At 41.2% G+C, this 13,686-nt stretch overlaps 1 protein-coding gene across 6 annotated transcripts in view; it reads left to right on the top strand.

The window, feature by feature from the left end:
* SIN3A (SIN3 transcription regulator family member A) overlaps window positions 1-13,686 on the top strand; it is a 112,302-nt gene that overhangs the window by 25,907 nt on the left and 72,709 nt on the right. For all 6 annotated transcript variants that reach the window (XM_073619029.1, XM_073619027.1, XM_073619028.1 and 3 more), the window contains 5 exons: window positions 1,381-1,533; window positions 3,352-3,510; window positions 6,778-6,867; window positions 8,218-8,336; window positions 9,654-9,864. In XM_073619029.1, the coding sequence (XP_073475130.1) occupies window positions 1,381-1,533; window positions 3,352-3,510; window positions 6,778-6,867; window positions 8,218-8,336; window positions 9,654-9,864 (732 nt within the window). The remainder of the gene's footprint in view (window positions 1-1,380; window positions 1,534-3,351; window positions 3,511-6,777; window positions 6,868-8,217; window positions 8,337-9,653; window positions 9,865-13,686) is intronic.

Here is a 13,686-nt window from a genome sequence, read left to right as displayed (position 1 = left end):
ATAAAGATGAGTGGAGGCCATCTCTCCTCTGCTAATCATCTCTATGGCCAACTGCCGGATCAGTTCCCGGGCTTCCCGAAGAGCCAGGTAAGCCAGACTACCACCGGAAAGCGGCGGTATTTTGGGGTGGGGCCGGGAATCGGCTGCTGGATCACTTATCGGCTGAGAAAAGTGTGTTTTTTGTTTTTTATCTTTTTTTTTTTTTATTTTTTTATACCATCATAAAATCAGTCGGTAAGTGGTATCTTTGTGAATGGTTTTGTGTCTCTAGGAATTCCCATAGCCTTTATCTAATGCTCACTGATGGTACATTCACAGTACTCTAAATGCATACCCTCACTATTCCAGCACAGTCTCGCTTCATGACAAGGCAAAATAGCTTGTCTCCCTAATGTGCCAGGTTCACACTACTGCATTGCTGTAGTGTGCCCTAAAAATGCATACAGTACTTCTCTTTTTTTTTTTTTTTTTTTTTTTTAAACAGTGCAGCGCACTGTGATGCAGTCCACTGCCACACACTGTGGCTAGCAGTTGAACTTTGAGATTGCTGCGGTGATCTCTGCAGCACCGCACTGTTGCGTTGGAATGCAGTGGCTGGTGTGACTGATCCCTGAGGACATCTAAAAGTTTTAATTTACCTATTCTCTTAGATACTGCCACAGCTTGGGGAAGAAAGTTCCACATTTGCACTGCTGTATCCATGAAGGCTATGCTGCATTAAAGATATAGATATAGATATAGATATAGATATAGATATATAGATATATAGATATATATATATATATAATTTATTATTCTTAAAAATGTACAGGAAACTTTTTTTTTTTTTTTTCTCTGCGAGAGGGTTCCTTTTTGTAACAGATGCGCTCTCCCACTTCCATAGTGCTCACCTAGGTGGGACACCTCAGCTTGGCCCAGCCCTACTTCACCCTTCTGGATCTCCTGGCAGGTATCGCATTGTTAAGCAAGTTATCTGGTAGAGGCAGTTCACTAGGATAGGGTTTTGGTTGCGATTGCATCTCCTGCAGAATAATAATGAAATTTTAATCTGTGTAGGGCTGGGGAAATGGATTTCGCAGAAGTACCCTGAAACCCAGTGCATTTGGGTATATACTTTGTGGTCCTCACTTTTTTTTATTTTACCCTAGGTCCCAAGGCTGAGGGGAATTTGCATATGTTTAAGGAGTTAACTTGTGTCATATATAAATACACACCATGCATTTTGGAAATTTTAGCCAGATCACATATTCTAGTCTTCATCTTTTTTTTGTCTTTTTGACATTTGTTTATTTTTGCATTGGAAAGCTAGGTATTATCTGCCTAATATTGGTAGGATTTTAAATGTTGGCTTCCCTTATGGTTTTCTGCTTTATGTTCTAGAAGGAGCAGCGTAACGCTAAGGAAGCAGGAGGAAATTATACCCCAGCCCTCACTGAGCAAGAAGTCTATGCCCAGGTTGCTCGGCTTTTCAAGAACCAGGAAGACTTGTTGTCGGAATTTGGACAGTTCTTGCCAGATGCCAACAGTTCTGTGGTAAGATGTGGCTTGCTTGAGACCTCATGCACACTGGACGTTAAAAAAAAAAAAAACAGCATTTTTGTAGTAGCGTTTTTTGGCCTTTTTTCTGTTGGAACGTTTTTACAGCTGAAAAACTCCTCTCAAAACCCACTAATTCTGGGGTTTTTCTAGAAAACGGCCCTGCCAAAAACTGCTGATAACAGCCTATGTGTGCATGGACACATAGGATAACATGCTGGGGAGTTTACTGGCTGCAGAAAAAAAATGTCTAAAGCCAAAAACCGCAGCTGTAAAAATGTCCAGTTGTGCATGTGGCTGCTCAGCTGGGTGTGGTTGAGCTTCACTATTTCTTGCTTTTTGTTTTAAAGTGGATGTAAACCCGAAAATGGTTTTTTTATTTTTTTTTTTATATCATACTGTAGAGTATAAGATTTCCTATCATTTGAGCCCAGTCTGCCACACAGAGTTAATCCATCTCTGAGCAAACCTCTTTTATTGTTCAGTGAGATAAATCTTGACAAACTGAGAAATACTTTGTCAAATCCTCCCCCTTGCTCTGAGTGACAGGTGATTTACATATCTCGTGCACTAGCCTAGGAGACAAGCAGTATTTTTTAATTCCCTCCCACTCCTTTCTTCAGCAGCTCTGCAAGGATTGGCTGTTCCACACCTCAGCATGATTTGACTTCATGCTGAAGTCATGTGGTTACTTTCCTGTATTTTCACTGGATGTTATAGATCACAGCAGAAGTTCAGTGTAAGAAATACACAGGAGAAAATGCATATTGACAAGGAGTGTAGAGGTGGGCGGGGAGTCTACTGACATCACGACTCCACCCACCGAGCTCCAGACAACAGACCCACCCACAGAATCTGCAGTTTTTCGGGTCTCGTAACAGACAGAGGGGAGACCTTTGACAGGTAAAGATACATGCAGGAGGCATGTATATCCTTATAGATAACCCCTATGGCAGTAGTTTAGAAAGGATGACATTGGGTTTACATCCACTTTAAACATTGCTTACGTATTCATTATATTCACTGGTCCCCCTGCAAAGCATATATCAGAATAAGTGGTTATACACTGATCCTGCCTGGCTTAGATGTATTGCACCGTGCTTCCAGTCCAACACTTTTTGGCATGTTAAGGGAGAGGGGAAAACATGGGGGGGAAGGGACTAATGGTAATGCAGTTTTACAGTAAGCAAGCAGACGACACAGCAAGCTGCAGTAGGAAATAATGGTGTCTTCTGGCAATGGTGTGTGGCTGAATATCGAGTCACAAGACTAACTGAACACTATTGAACTGCTAACATATACAGTATTTGTTTACCTGGTGTTTAATTTTGGAGCATTGCTAAAATTATAAGTTATTTTTATTTTTTTGTATGTACATATTCATCCGCAGAGAAAGATCATCTCCTGATTCTTACTGCCATATAGGTGGTAGCACTTTTTGTGCTACCCTTATTTTCTCTAGACGTTTATGCTATTGATGGTGCAGTTACAATACAATGTGAAATATGATTCAACAAACTTGGATCTTTCTGCGCTTATTTAACTTGGAGCCAGAATACTTCTATATGTTGGGGAAAAAAAAAATCTGCTCTTTAGGGCATATAGTTTCAGCCTTTGGCACTGACACACTGAATGTGGGTTGCTTTTAGGGAAAACAAATGAGTATAGAACTGTAAAAATGATGATGGTTTTTCTCCACAAAAAAAAAAAAACGGTTTGCCCAATGCAAGTACTTCTATTGGACTTTACACTCTGGTATGAAAATGTGGACTCGTTTTATGCTTTGTTTAAGTTGTGTTTTATTTTAATATCTAGCTGTTGAGTAAAACCACAGCAGAAAAGGTGGAATCGGTGAGGAATGACCATGGTGGTACTGTGAAAAAGCCTCAGATGAACAACAAACAGCAGAGACCCAACCAAAATGGCTGTCAGATACGTCGGCACTCTGGATCCGGGGTCACACCTCCTGTAAAGGTGGGCAAGTAATATTAAGATGCTGCCGATTTTTGGTTAAAGTGTCATTATATATTTAACACAGAATTTATATTTCAGTTGTAAGTGAATGTTGCAGAGTTAAATCACTTACCTGTACTTAATGAATCACGTGAACTGGCATTGCTAATCTCCATTTCAAAAATTGTAGCTTTCTGCCTCAAAGTGAAACTTCACTTCTCCCAATCAACATTGATTGATTATTTTTTTTTATCCTTATGCTGCTAGCATTCATAAATGGATAGGAAAGTATTGAAAAAAAATTGGCGCAATTTACTGTGAGAATTATAATTATTAAAGTAGCTGTTGTCACTTAAAGGATTTCACTTTCACCTATAATCAGTAAGTGCCAACAAACAGTGCTGCGCTACTAAAATATCTTATAATATGACTAATCCGTAAACAATATACTAAGTGAAAAACAATAATATCATACAAATTTAATATTGCGCTATTAAATGTGCACAAAACTATTAATGTGAAAAATGTTATAACAAAAGTTAATGTGAATAATGCTTGATTTGAAGAAAATCCTGCCATAAATCAATTCACCAAACAGTGCAAACAAGGACGAGTGCTCTCCACCACCAGTTTCACAGGCTGCTTACCTCATAGCAGAGAAAAATCAGCAGTTGTCCCCTCTGGGGAAAAGATGACACCTGGCAAATTTATGGATCACAGACCTCCTTAGATGAATGGCTCCTCAATAGGGTTCCAAGAACCCTGATTGTCTTGCCCACTGAATGTTATATGTAAAAGAAAAGTAACATCTAGTGCTCTCTGTTTCCAAAGGATTTAATAGTAAAAAGGTAAATGAATACACTTGCAAGTGAAGCACAATCAGTTTGTGCAAACTGCAGGGCATGGCAAACATCCAATTTTCGAGGTGGCCACGGTGTGATGTCAGTGTGTGAGCTCCTCCCTCTAGATGCGTGTCGGCAGAGCGTTGACTTCCTCAGTAAGGGGAATGCATTAAGATTAAAAAAAAAAAAACCTTCTGCCCTTACAACTACTTTAAAACCTTTTTTTTTTTTCTCTCTTGACTCATTCCTTGACTTTCCAGTCTTGCACTGATGAGATTTGGCACACAGAAATGCTCACCGTTTTGGAGAGTAGCACAAGTTTCACATGTTGAAATATTCATGTTTTATATATACAATAATTAACACTGTCATGAAAGTCGATATAAAACACAATTTTAGTTGCTTTAACCACTTCCAGACTGCCCACTGTGTGTATATATACGTCATTACTTTGACGTTCTATACCGTGGTTATGGCAGCAGATAGTTGTCATAACCCAGGTATACTTTTACACAGTGGGCGATCCTCTTTCAGATAAAAGTGGTCCTGGCGGCGGGACAGGTGCCCCTCTCACGGCACTTCCCGGTCCCAGTCAAGGATCTGACCTTCTGGACTGATGGGCAGGAAGCAGATCGAGGGCGAGATGGCCCCCATTCGACTCTCTCCCCTTGGAGGAGTGACGTCAAACGTCCCTTCCAGCATTAAAGGACCCCTTTTTTTTTCCTTGTAAATGTAAATTGTGAAATCTGAGGTCTTTTTGACCCCAGATCTCGCATTAAAGAAGCCCTGTCCTGCTTATTTCTATTACAGGGGATGTTTTAATGATAAAAAAATTTGTTTTTGAAGGGACAGTATAAAAATAGAAAATTAAAAAAAAATATTTATTTTACACTTCTTTTATTATAAAAAAATAAAGTGTAAAATAATTTTTTTTTTTTTTTTAATAAAGCGCCCCTGTCCCTCCCAGCATGTGTGCAGAAGTGAATACATGCACAAGTCACACCCACATATGTAAACGGTGTTCAAACCACACATGAGGTATCGCCGCAAATGTTAGAGCGAGAGCAATAATTCTAGCACTAGACCTCCTCTGTAACTCTAAACGGGTAACCTGTGAACATTTTTAAAGCATCGCCTCTGGAGATTTTTAAGTAGTTTTGTTGCAATTCCACGAGCGTGCACAGTTTTAAAGCATGACCTGTTGGATATCAATTTATTTAGCATAACATCATCTTTCACATTGTACATAAAAACTGGCCTACCTTTTACTGTTTTCTCTTTTGAATAAAAAATAAAGATTTTTATTCTCTAGGGTCTCTGCTAAAACAAAATATATGTTTGGGGTTCTAAGTAATTTTCTAGCAAAAAATACTGATTTTAACTTGTAAACAACAAATGTCAGAAATAAGTCTTGTCCTTTTTTTTAAAAGGATAGTTCACCTTTACAAAAAAACCTGCCTATGCAGGTAAGAGATGTTTGTGGATTAAAACAAACTGTGCAGATACAGTAATACCCTTGCTATAGGTGTATGTTATTTACATAACTTCTGAAGCCTGACTTGAAAAAAATAGTACCAGGACATAGCTAAGTACTCCCAGGGCGTTGCTAAGTGAGGCCTAGTTGTCACTGCTCACCTCCACCATCACAGGCGTGAGCTCTTTTTCTGATTCAAACCCCCCTCACATACTCTCTCTACCCTGATACAGTAGCTCAGAGCTCAGCATTTGAGAGCTCACTCCTGTGATGGTGGAGGTGAGCAGTGATGACTAGGCCTCACTTAGCAAAGTCCTGGAAGTATTCCAGTCAGGCTTCATAAGGCATGTAAATGTTCTGCAACTAGAACAAGGGCATTATTTAACTTTAGTCAGAGCTGCAGTTAGTTTTTATCTACAGATGCCTCTTACCTGCATAGGAAGTTTTGTGGTAAAGGTAAACTATCCCTTTTAAGTGGTTAAACCAATTTTATGGAGATTGAGGCTGGGTTCACACCATCGCCGCATCCGGCTCACAGCAGGGGTCCAGTGTGTCCTGGTTCACAGTTTCAGGCCTGATTTTGGGCTGAATTTGGACCTGAAATGGGCCAAAAGATGCAGTGTGTTTTTGTGCAAAACGCACTGGATCCGCTGTGGAGATATGTGAACCGGCTCCATAGAGAGTGGTGTGAACCCAACCTGAGATAGGTAAAGTGGGAACATCTTTGTTGTAGCAGAAGGAGGGAGGCTATAATGTTGATCGGATTAGGGCCACAGCAAGGAGATTGTGATGTTAGAGTCTGCAAGAGGTACTGGGTATCGGCTTGGGCCTCAGCCCATCAGACTCTACTTATAACTGAAATATTGCATTTGTGTGGAGTTATGTGGTAACTTTCTTAGGTGGGCTGTTAGCATGTGCAAGGTGGTTGTTTGTTTCCTTGTCATTGACCATTTACATTCTTTTGTCCTGCAGAAGAAACCTAAAATACTTATCCCAAAGGATCCATCCTTGACAGATGCAAACAAGCATGGGGCAGGGGCAGAATCTCAGTTTTTTGATAAGGTGAGTATGGATGCAAATCTTTCTTTGGGCTTTTTCTGCCGTTTGAAAAAACATTGTCTCCTGTTACCTAGTTGATAAATAATACAGTTCTACTTTTAATATACTTGGTACATTACTCCTGTACTAGCATGCCATGAAGGCATTTTCTGTACTCTAAAAAGCAGTGGTCTCCAAACTGTGGCCCGGGGGCCAGATGTGGCCTTTTGCTTGCCTTTATCAGGCCCTTGGGACACTATTCCTCCCACTGATACAAGGCACTATTTCTTCTACCCCAACACCATGGCATAATTCCTGATACCAACAATAGGGCACTATTCCTAACACAGACCCCAACAATGGGACACTATTTCTCCCACTGACCCAAATAATGGGACACCATTTCTCCCACTGACACTAATGATGAGGCACTATTCTTCATACCGACATCAATGATGGGGCACTATTCCTTCTCCTGATACCAACAATGGGGAACTATTCCTACCAATGATTGGGGCACCGTTTCTCCCACTAACACCAATGATGAACTATTTCTTCCCCTAATACCAACAATAGAGCAATATTCCTCCCGCTAGTACCAATGATGGGACATTCTTACTCCCATTAACACCAGGTGATTCTCTACTCCTACTGGCCACAGTCTGACCCCCCCCCCCCCCCCCCCTAAAGTCTGAAGGACAATAAACTGGCCCTTTGTGCAGTTTGGAGACCCCTGCTCTAAAGCTATGAGGAGGCTTTTTCCAATGGTCACTCTATGATGGATATTTTTTTGCAAGCAAAGTCACACTATAGATTTTTGTTCTTTAAAAGGATGGTTCACCTTACAAAAAAACCTACCTATGCAGGTAAGCGATGTTTGTAGATTAAAACAAACTGTGCAGCTCTGACTAAAGATGAATAATACCCTTGCTTTTAGGTGTAGGCCTTTTACCTACCTTATGAAGCCTGAATGGAATACTTCCAGGATTTTGCTAAGTGAGGCCTAGTTGTCACTGCTCACCTCCATCGCGGGAGTGAGCTTTCTCCGATTCAAATCCCCTCACATACTCTCTCTCCCCTGATACAGTAGCTTTGAGCTCAGCATTTAAGAGCTCACTCCTGTGATGGTGGAGGATGACTAGGCCTCACTTAGCAATGTCCTGGGAGTATTCCAGTCAGGTTTCATAAGATCTGTAAATGGTCTATACCTATAGCAAGGGATTTATTCAACGTTAGTCAGAGCTGCATAGTTTGTTTTTATCTATAGATGCCACTTATCTGCATAGGCAGTTTTGTGGTAAAGGTGAACTATCCCTTTAAGTTTGGAAATGTTAAGCACCTATTTTATTTTTACACATCTGTTGCCTTTTATAGGTTCGTAAAGCTCTTCGAAGCGCAGAGGCCTATGATAATTTCCTGCGGTGTCTGGTGATCTTCAATCAGGAGGTTATATCTCGGTCTGAACTGGTGCAGTTAGTTTCTCCTTTTCTTGCGTAAGTTTCTATCATCCCGTTCAATGATTTTTCTTTGCTTTTTAATGATAATGCAAAACCCCTACAAGTTTAATAAACAAATTGCAAGACAAAGTCACCACCACTTAAACCATGTACAATACTTGTAATGGGTTTATTACATGGGGATAATAATTTTAAAGCACCTCTTATGTTAAACAGTTGTCAAAACACACTAGGGAGAGTAATGCTGATTAGTTGCAGTCTCAACATAAACAATGCTATCATTTGTGTGTGTGTGTGTGAGAGAGATTTGTCATGGTGGATAAAGTGTGGTTTGATACACTCATTTGAACACGAGAGGCTGGTTGGAGAAGATGAATGGAACATATTATACTATAGTCCCTTATGCAGAGCAAAGGGACATAGTTACTTTAAATGCACTCCCCTGCACACATACTCCTCTTCCCTTCACTCCCCTATTGCTGTATTCAGCTACTGGAAGGTAAGAAAATATTTTGAGATGTAGAATATGGAGGGGCATGAGACTGATAAGGCTCTGTTCTAAGTCCTGTGTAAGACTGTGGCCATACACTCTTCAAATTTTGGATGGTTCCTGACGAACCATTCAAAATTTGTCCAGAAGGTGGTCGTATTGGAGTTCCTCAAAATTTAAAATTGAAGGAGCCAGGCAGGCAGAAAATTGTGGGGCAAATAGTGGCTGCATCAATTCAGATGTAGCTGCTGTTTGGTTTCTTTCTAAGTCAGCTGAGCCGACTGTTAAAATACAGTAGCTCCAGAGGGATTCTTCCATCAATGTGTTTGTAGCATGGATGGCACAATCCGTGCATGTCAAGTTTAACTTCTGACTGGAGCCACTCAGTGCTTAGGCAGTGGTTTCTTTCCTTTCAGTGGCTAAAGGGAGTGATGAGAAGCATAGGACAAAGGAAAGAGGAGTATGTGTTGCTGGGGGGTATAAATAAAGCAAGCCTGCAGTTTTGCCCTGCATGGACAAAAGAAAAGCTTTGTTTTGAACTTAGTGTAAGTAAACCCCCTTATTGTTTTCAGCCAAAGGAAGCTGCCATCTTTGCCTCTGTTTAATCTACAACTGCCATGATGCTGCACATGTGATCAGTTATGACACCAGCCATTGGATGGTTTGACAGTTTGGTTGAGAGCACAAGCAATGGGAGTGTTAAATTTCTGTCACGTGCCGTAAATTAAACTGTTTTATGGATAGGTTTACTTCCCCTTTAAGGCAAATCTGCTGTGCTTAAATGGCTGAGAAAAAAACATTTTCTCTTTCTTGCATAAATAGTTATACTTTTTGTTTTCTGTGTTGATACTCTTTATAAACAGGAAATTTCCTGAGTTGTTCACCTGGTTTAAAAACTTCTTGGGTTACAAGGAGTCTTCACACCTGGAAAGCTTCCCTAAAGAGCGAAATACAGAAGGTATTGCTATGGAGATTGACTATGCGTCATGCAAACGCTTGGGCTCCAGCTACAGAGCACTGCCTAAAAGCTTCCAGCAGCCCAAGTGTACGGGAAGAACGCCGCTCTGCAAAGAGGTGAGGGATATGACTTCAAGGGTTAAATTATGCCCTGTGTGTTCACAATCTTTTCCAAAATGTGTAGTTTTAATATGGTGGTCCCTGTACCAATGTAAACATTGCTGATATAATTATATAGAACTACAGCTTTTGTACCACTGAAATAAGGATTTTGTGCAAGTTTGATTAAATCCTTGCCACATACCATTTGTAGTACAGTCTGTCCATTCCTGTGTTTTTTAATACATTTCAGTGAAGAATGCAGGAGACAGAAGAATGGCATTGTACAGATGACATCCGTATTGTAGAACAATATGAAGGGAGGACTAACCACTTGCCTACCGCAGATTTACTGCAGCAGACGTACGTGATTCAGCACTTCCGGGTAGGGGGCGCATGGCCGCTGCCCTGGCTGTGCTGCCATTCGCCGCAGCACAAGCTAAGCTGGTCAGTGGGTCCTGGCTCAATGATTTATGGCCGGAACCTGCCGATCGCCTGAGCGAATGAAGGAAGAGAGCCCTGTGTAGGTAAACAATACTGGGCTCTTTACTGTCAGCAGGGATGTGCCGTGTTTTTGTTTTTTCTCTCCCTGCAAAGCAAGGAGTAATAACTGGCACACACACACCCACACACCTAACCCCTTGATCGCCCTAGATGTTAAGAGACCTATTTGAGTTTTTTTTTTTTTTTTTTTTTTTTTAAACATAGAACAAACACCTGGTACCAAAGGTACGGTGAGGAACACCTTAGGTTTGTTAATAGACAGATCAAACCAATAGTATAAAAATATAAATTTTATTACAAAATATCAATAATATACAGGTACAAACAATACAAAGAGCATAAAAGCCATATTTGATACCCTGATTGATACAATTGTATAGATGAATCACCGTCCTGGTGCAAAGGACTGGCAGCGATCGATAGTGTATATAACACCTTACATGTTACGGACTGAAAGTCCTTCTTCAGAGGTTTTTTGTTGATTCAAATGGGTATAAAATTTCTACAAAGAGAAAAGGAGTATGCACAGATAAGTTCATCTTTAGTGCAAAGTAGTAATATTCATTATTGTTCAGCTAAATGGCAAACCATGCAGTACATTGACATGACATGTGATCTAATACATGAATTGGTTTACTTACATGGCAAACAATTCACATAAGGCAAATATCTGAGGAATTCACTGGGTCAGGAAACTGATTGGTCAATAGGACAAGCACCCTCCAAATCCACCAGGCAACCAAACCATATATGGGAACTGGGGCTTGCTTCACTAAGAGGACTCAGACATGGTGGGGCACAAAGTGGTCACCCACCAGAACTGGAACCATTGCTGTTCTAAATGGTATAAAAATACATATGTATCTGTATCGAAAATCGATTGCTGTGGAAATATATGCAGCAATCGTGTACCATGACATCTCAGAGTATGTTTGTTTGTACAGGGCAAAGAGTACCAAAATGTGTCAAAAAAAAAAATGAATACTGACCTTACAAATGGTATTGACCGCTGCCAGTCCATTGCGCCACGATGGTGATTCGTCTATACAATTGTATCAATCAGGGTATCAAATATGGCTTTTATGCTCTTTTTGTATTGTTTGTACATGTATAATATTGATATTTTGTAATAAAATTTATATTTTTATACTATTGGTTTGATCTGTCTATTAATGACCCTAAGGGGTTCCTCACCGTACCTTTGGTACCAGATGTTTGTTCTATGTTTGCTTTAATTGGATCAGACAGACCAAGCCTTTTCACATACAGTCCCATCCCTCCTAGCATTTTCTTTTTTTTAATCATACTTGTCTAGGTGGATGCAGCATCGATGTAATGCTGCATGTGTTCCCATCTTCTCTAACGGTGAGAACTGCATGATCAGACACCTGATCGCTCAGTTCTTCCTGCCATTTGGAGCAGGGAGCTGTGTGTCAGTCTCCAGCTCTCTGCCCTGCACCCCCAGCCCATCTTACTGGAGCGCGCTGAGCTGTGGAAGGGTCAGGATCGGCTGGCTCAGGCCAGGGCTGGACTGGGACAAAAATGTGGCCCTGGACTTCACCCAGACCGGCCCAGGGCACAGCACATCAGGCCACATCAGGGTACAGCAGCCCGGCACATCGGGGTACGGGGCACATGATGGGGCACGTTAGGACACAGGGCATGGGACACATCGGGGCACATGATGGGGCACATTAGGACACGAGGCACATTAGGACACAGGGCATGGGGCACATTGCACATCAGGGCACGGGGCACACGATGGGGCACATCAAGGCACACGATGGGGCATATCATCAGGGCACATCATGGAATCTTACTAGCCAGTATGCAGAGTAGTGCAGGAAGCGCCTGTCTGTAGCGAGTTCTCTCGCATGTCATGCAGTGCTGCTCGCTCCCCGGCGGACCCTCTTCTCTTCTCGTCTATCCCAGATGATGTCATGACTCGCAAGCCAATGGGGATAGACGAGAAGAGAGGAGGGGCCGCTGGGGAGCGAGCAGCGCTGCATGACATGAGAGAGAACTCACTACAGACAAGCGCTTCCTGCGCTACTCTGCATACTGGCTAAATCTCGATCTACCCGTCAGGCACCAGCTGTTGACGGGTAGATCGCCGCGCACCGCAGATGCGGCTGAAACCGGCCCACACTGAGCCATCGGCCCATTGGGAATCTCCTGGTAGTCCCGATGGCCAGTTCATCCCTGGCTCAGGCTGTCAGTGGCTCGCTAAGAGGCTGAGACGAGTGCTGCTCCTGGGTGGATTCAGACCATATACTCGTAAACTTTCCCCACCCTGGACTGGCTCTGTGATGTCCATAGGCTGAAACCAGGTCCACAGGAGAAGTACAGCCAAACGTGCTTTGGCTGTACTTCTCCTTTAAGCCCTTTCCCAGCCAGTGTCATTAGTACAGTGACCGTGCATATATAATCGCTGTATTAGTGCCACTGGTATGGTCAGTGGCAGTTACTCAGTTCCCACACCCCCCTCCAAGCGTCAGTTTGTGTCAGATTTCCGATCGCACTCCTATTCTAAGTTGCTGATCTCTATATATATATATATATATATATATATATATATATATATATATATATATATATATATATATATATATATATATATATATATATATATATATATATATATATATATATATATATATATATATATATATATATATATATAAATATTGTGTAGACACATCAGAAATCACTCAAAGGTGAGGTAATCTTCTCTTGGTTGTCATGGAAACAAGTGCCCACATTAGAATATTTATTTATTTATTTTTTTCTGTTCTGGTGGCAGGTCAAAATTTCAGACTTCCCTTCATTTTCAGTCCCAGTGACAATCGTAATCAAGAGAAAAAATAATCTCCTAGCAATGGCACAGAGCACAATAAAAACTTAGCAGTGGTTCTAACCCCCTTACCACCCAACTTAAAAAAATATAAGTATTTTATTATACTTTGGGCCAGGGACAGAGTGATGGCTTTCAGATGGCGGCAGCTTGGATATTTCTATCCTCATACGTTTGCCCTATGGATTAGGCTTAGGGGTTAGGTTAAAGCTAAACTGGCAATTTTGCATGTTAACTCTTTGTATTGATAGTTTTTTGGGGAAGGGCAGGGGGATTTCTGCATTTCTTCTATTAAATGTAGACTCTTTGATGCTAGGCAGTGGGGGCTGCTATGACTATAGGTTCATCCCTATTTTCAAGTGTTCCTTCCACAAACCAAAAAAAATATGCTAATGGATACTTTGGCTCCCGTGCAGAATTAGCCTTAGTTTAAATTTTAGATTTGGATAAGGATGGTAGGTTTTGGGGACTAATGTAAATAG

Source organism: Aquarana catesbeiana, linkage group LG03, assembly GCF_042186555.1.
Source record: "Aquarana catesbeiana isolate 2022-GZ linkage group LG03, ASM4218655v1, whole genome shotgun sequence".
NCBI lineage: Eukaryota > Metazoa > Chordata > Amphibia > Anura > Ranidae > Aquarana > Aquarana catesbeiana.
The sequence above is the reverse complement of the archived record's forward strand: the minus strand, read 5'-3'. Positions and strand labels throughout refer to the sequence as shown.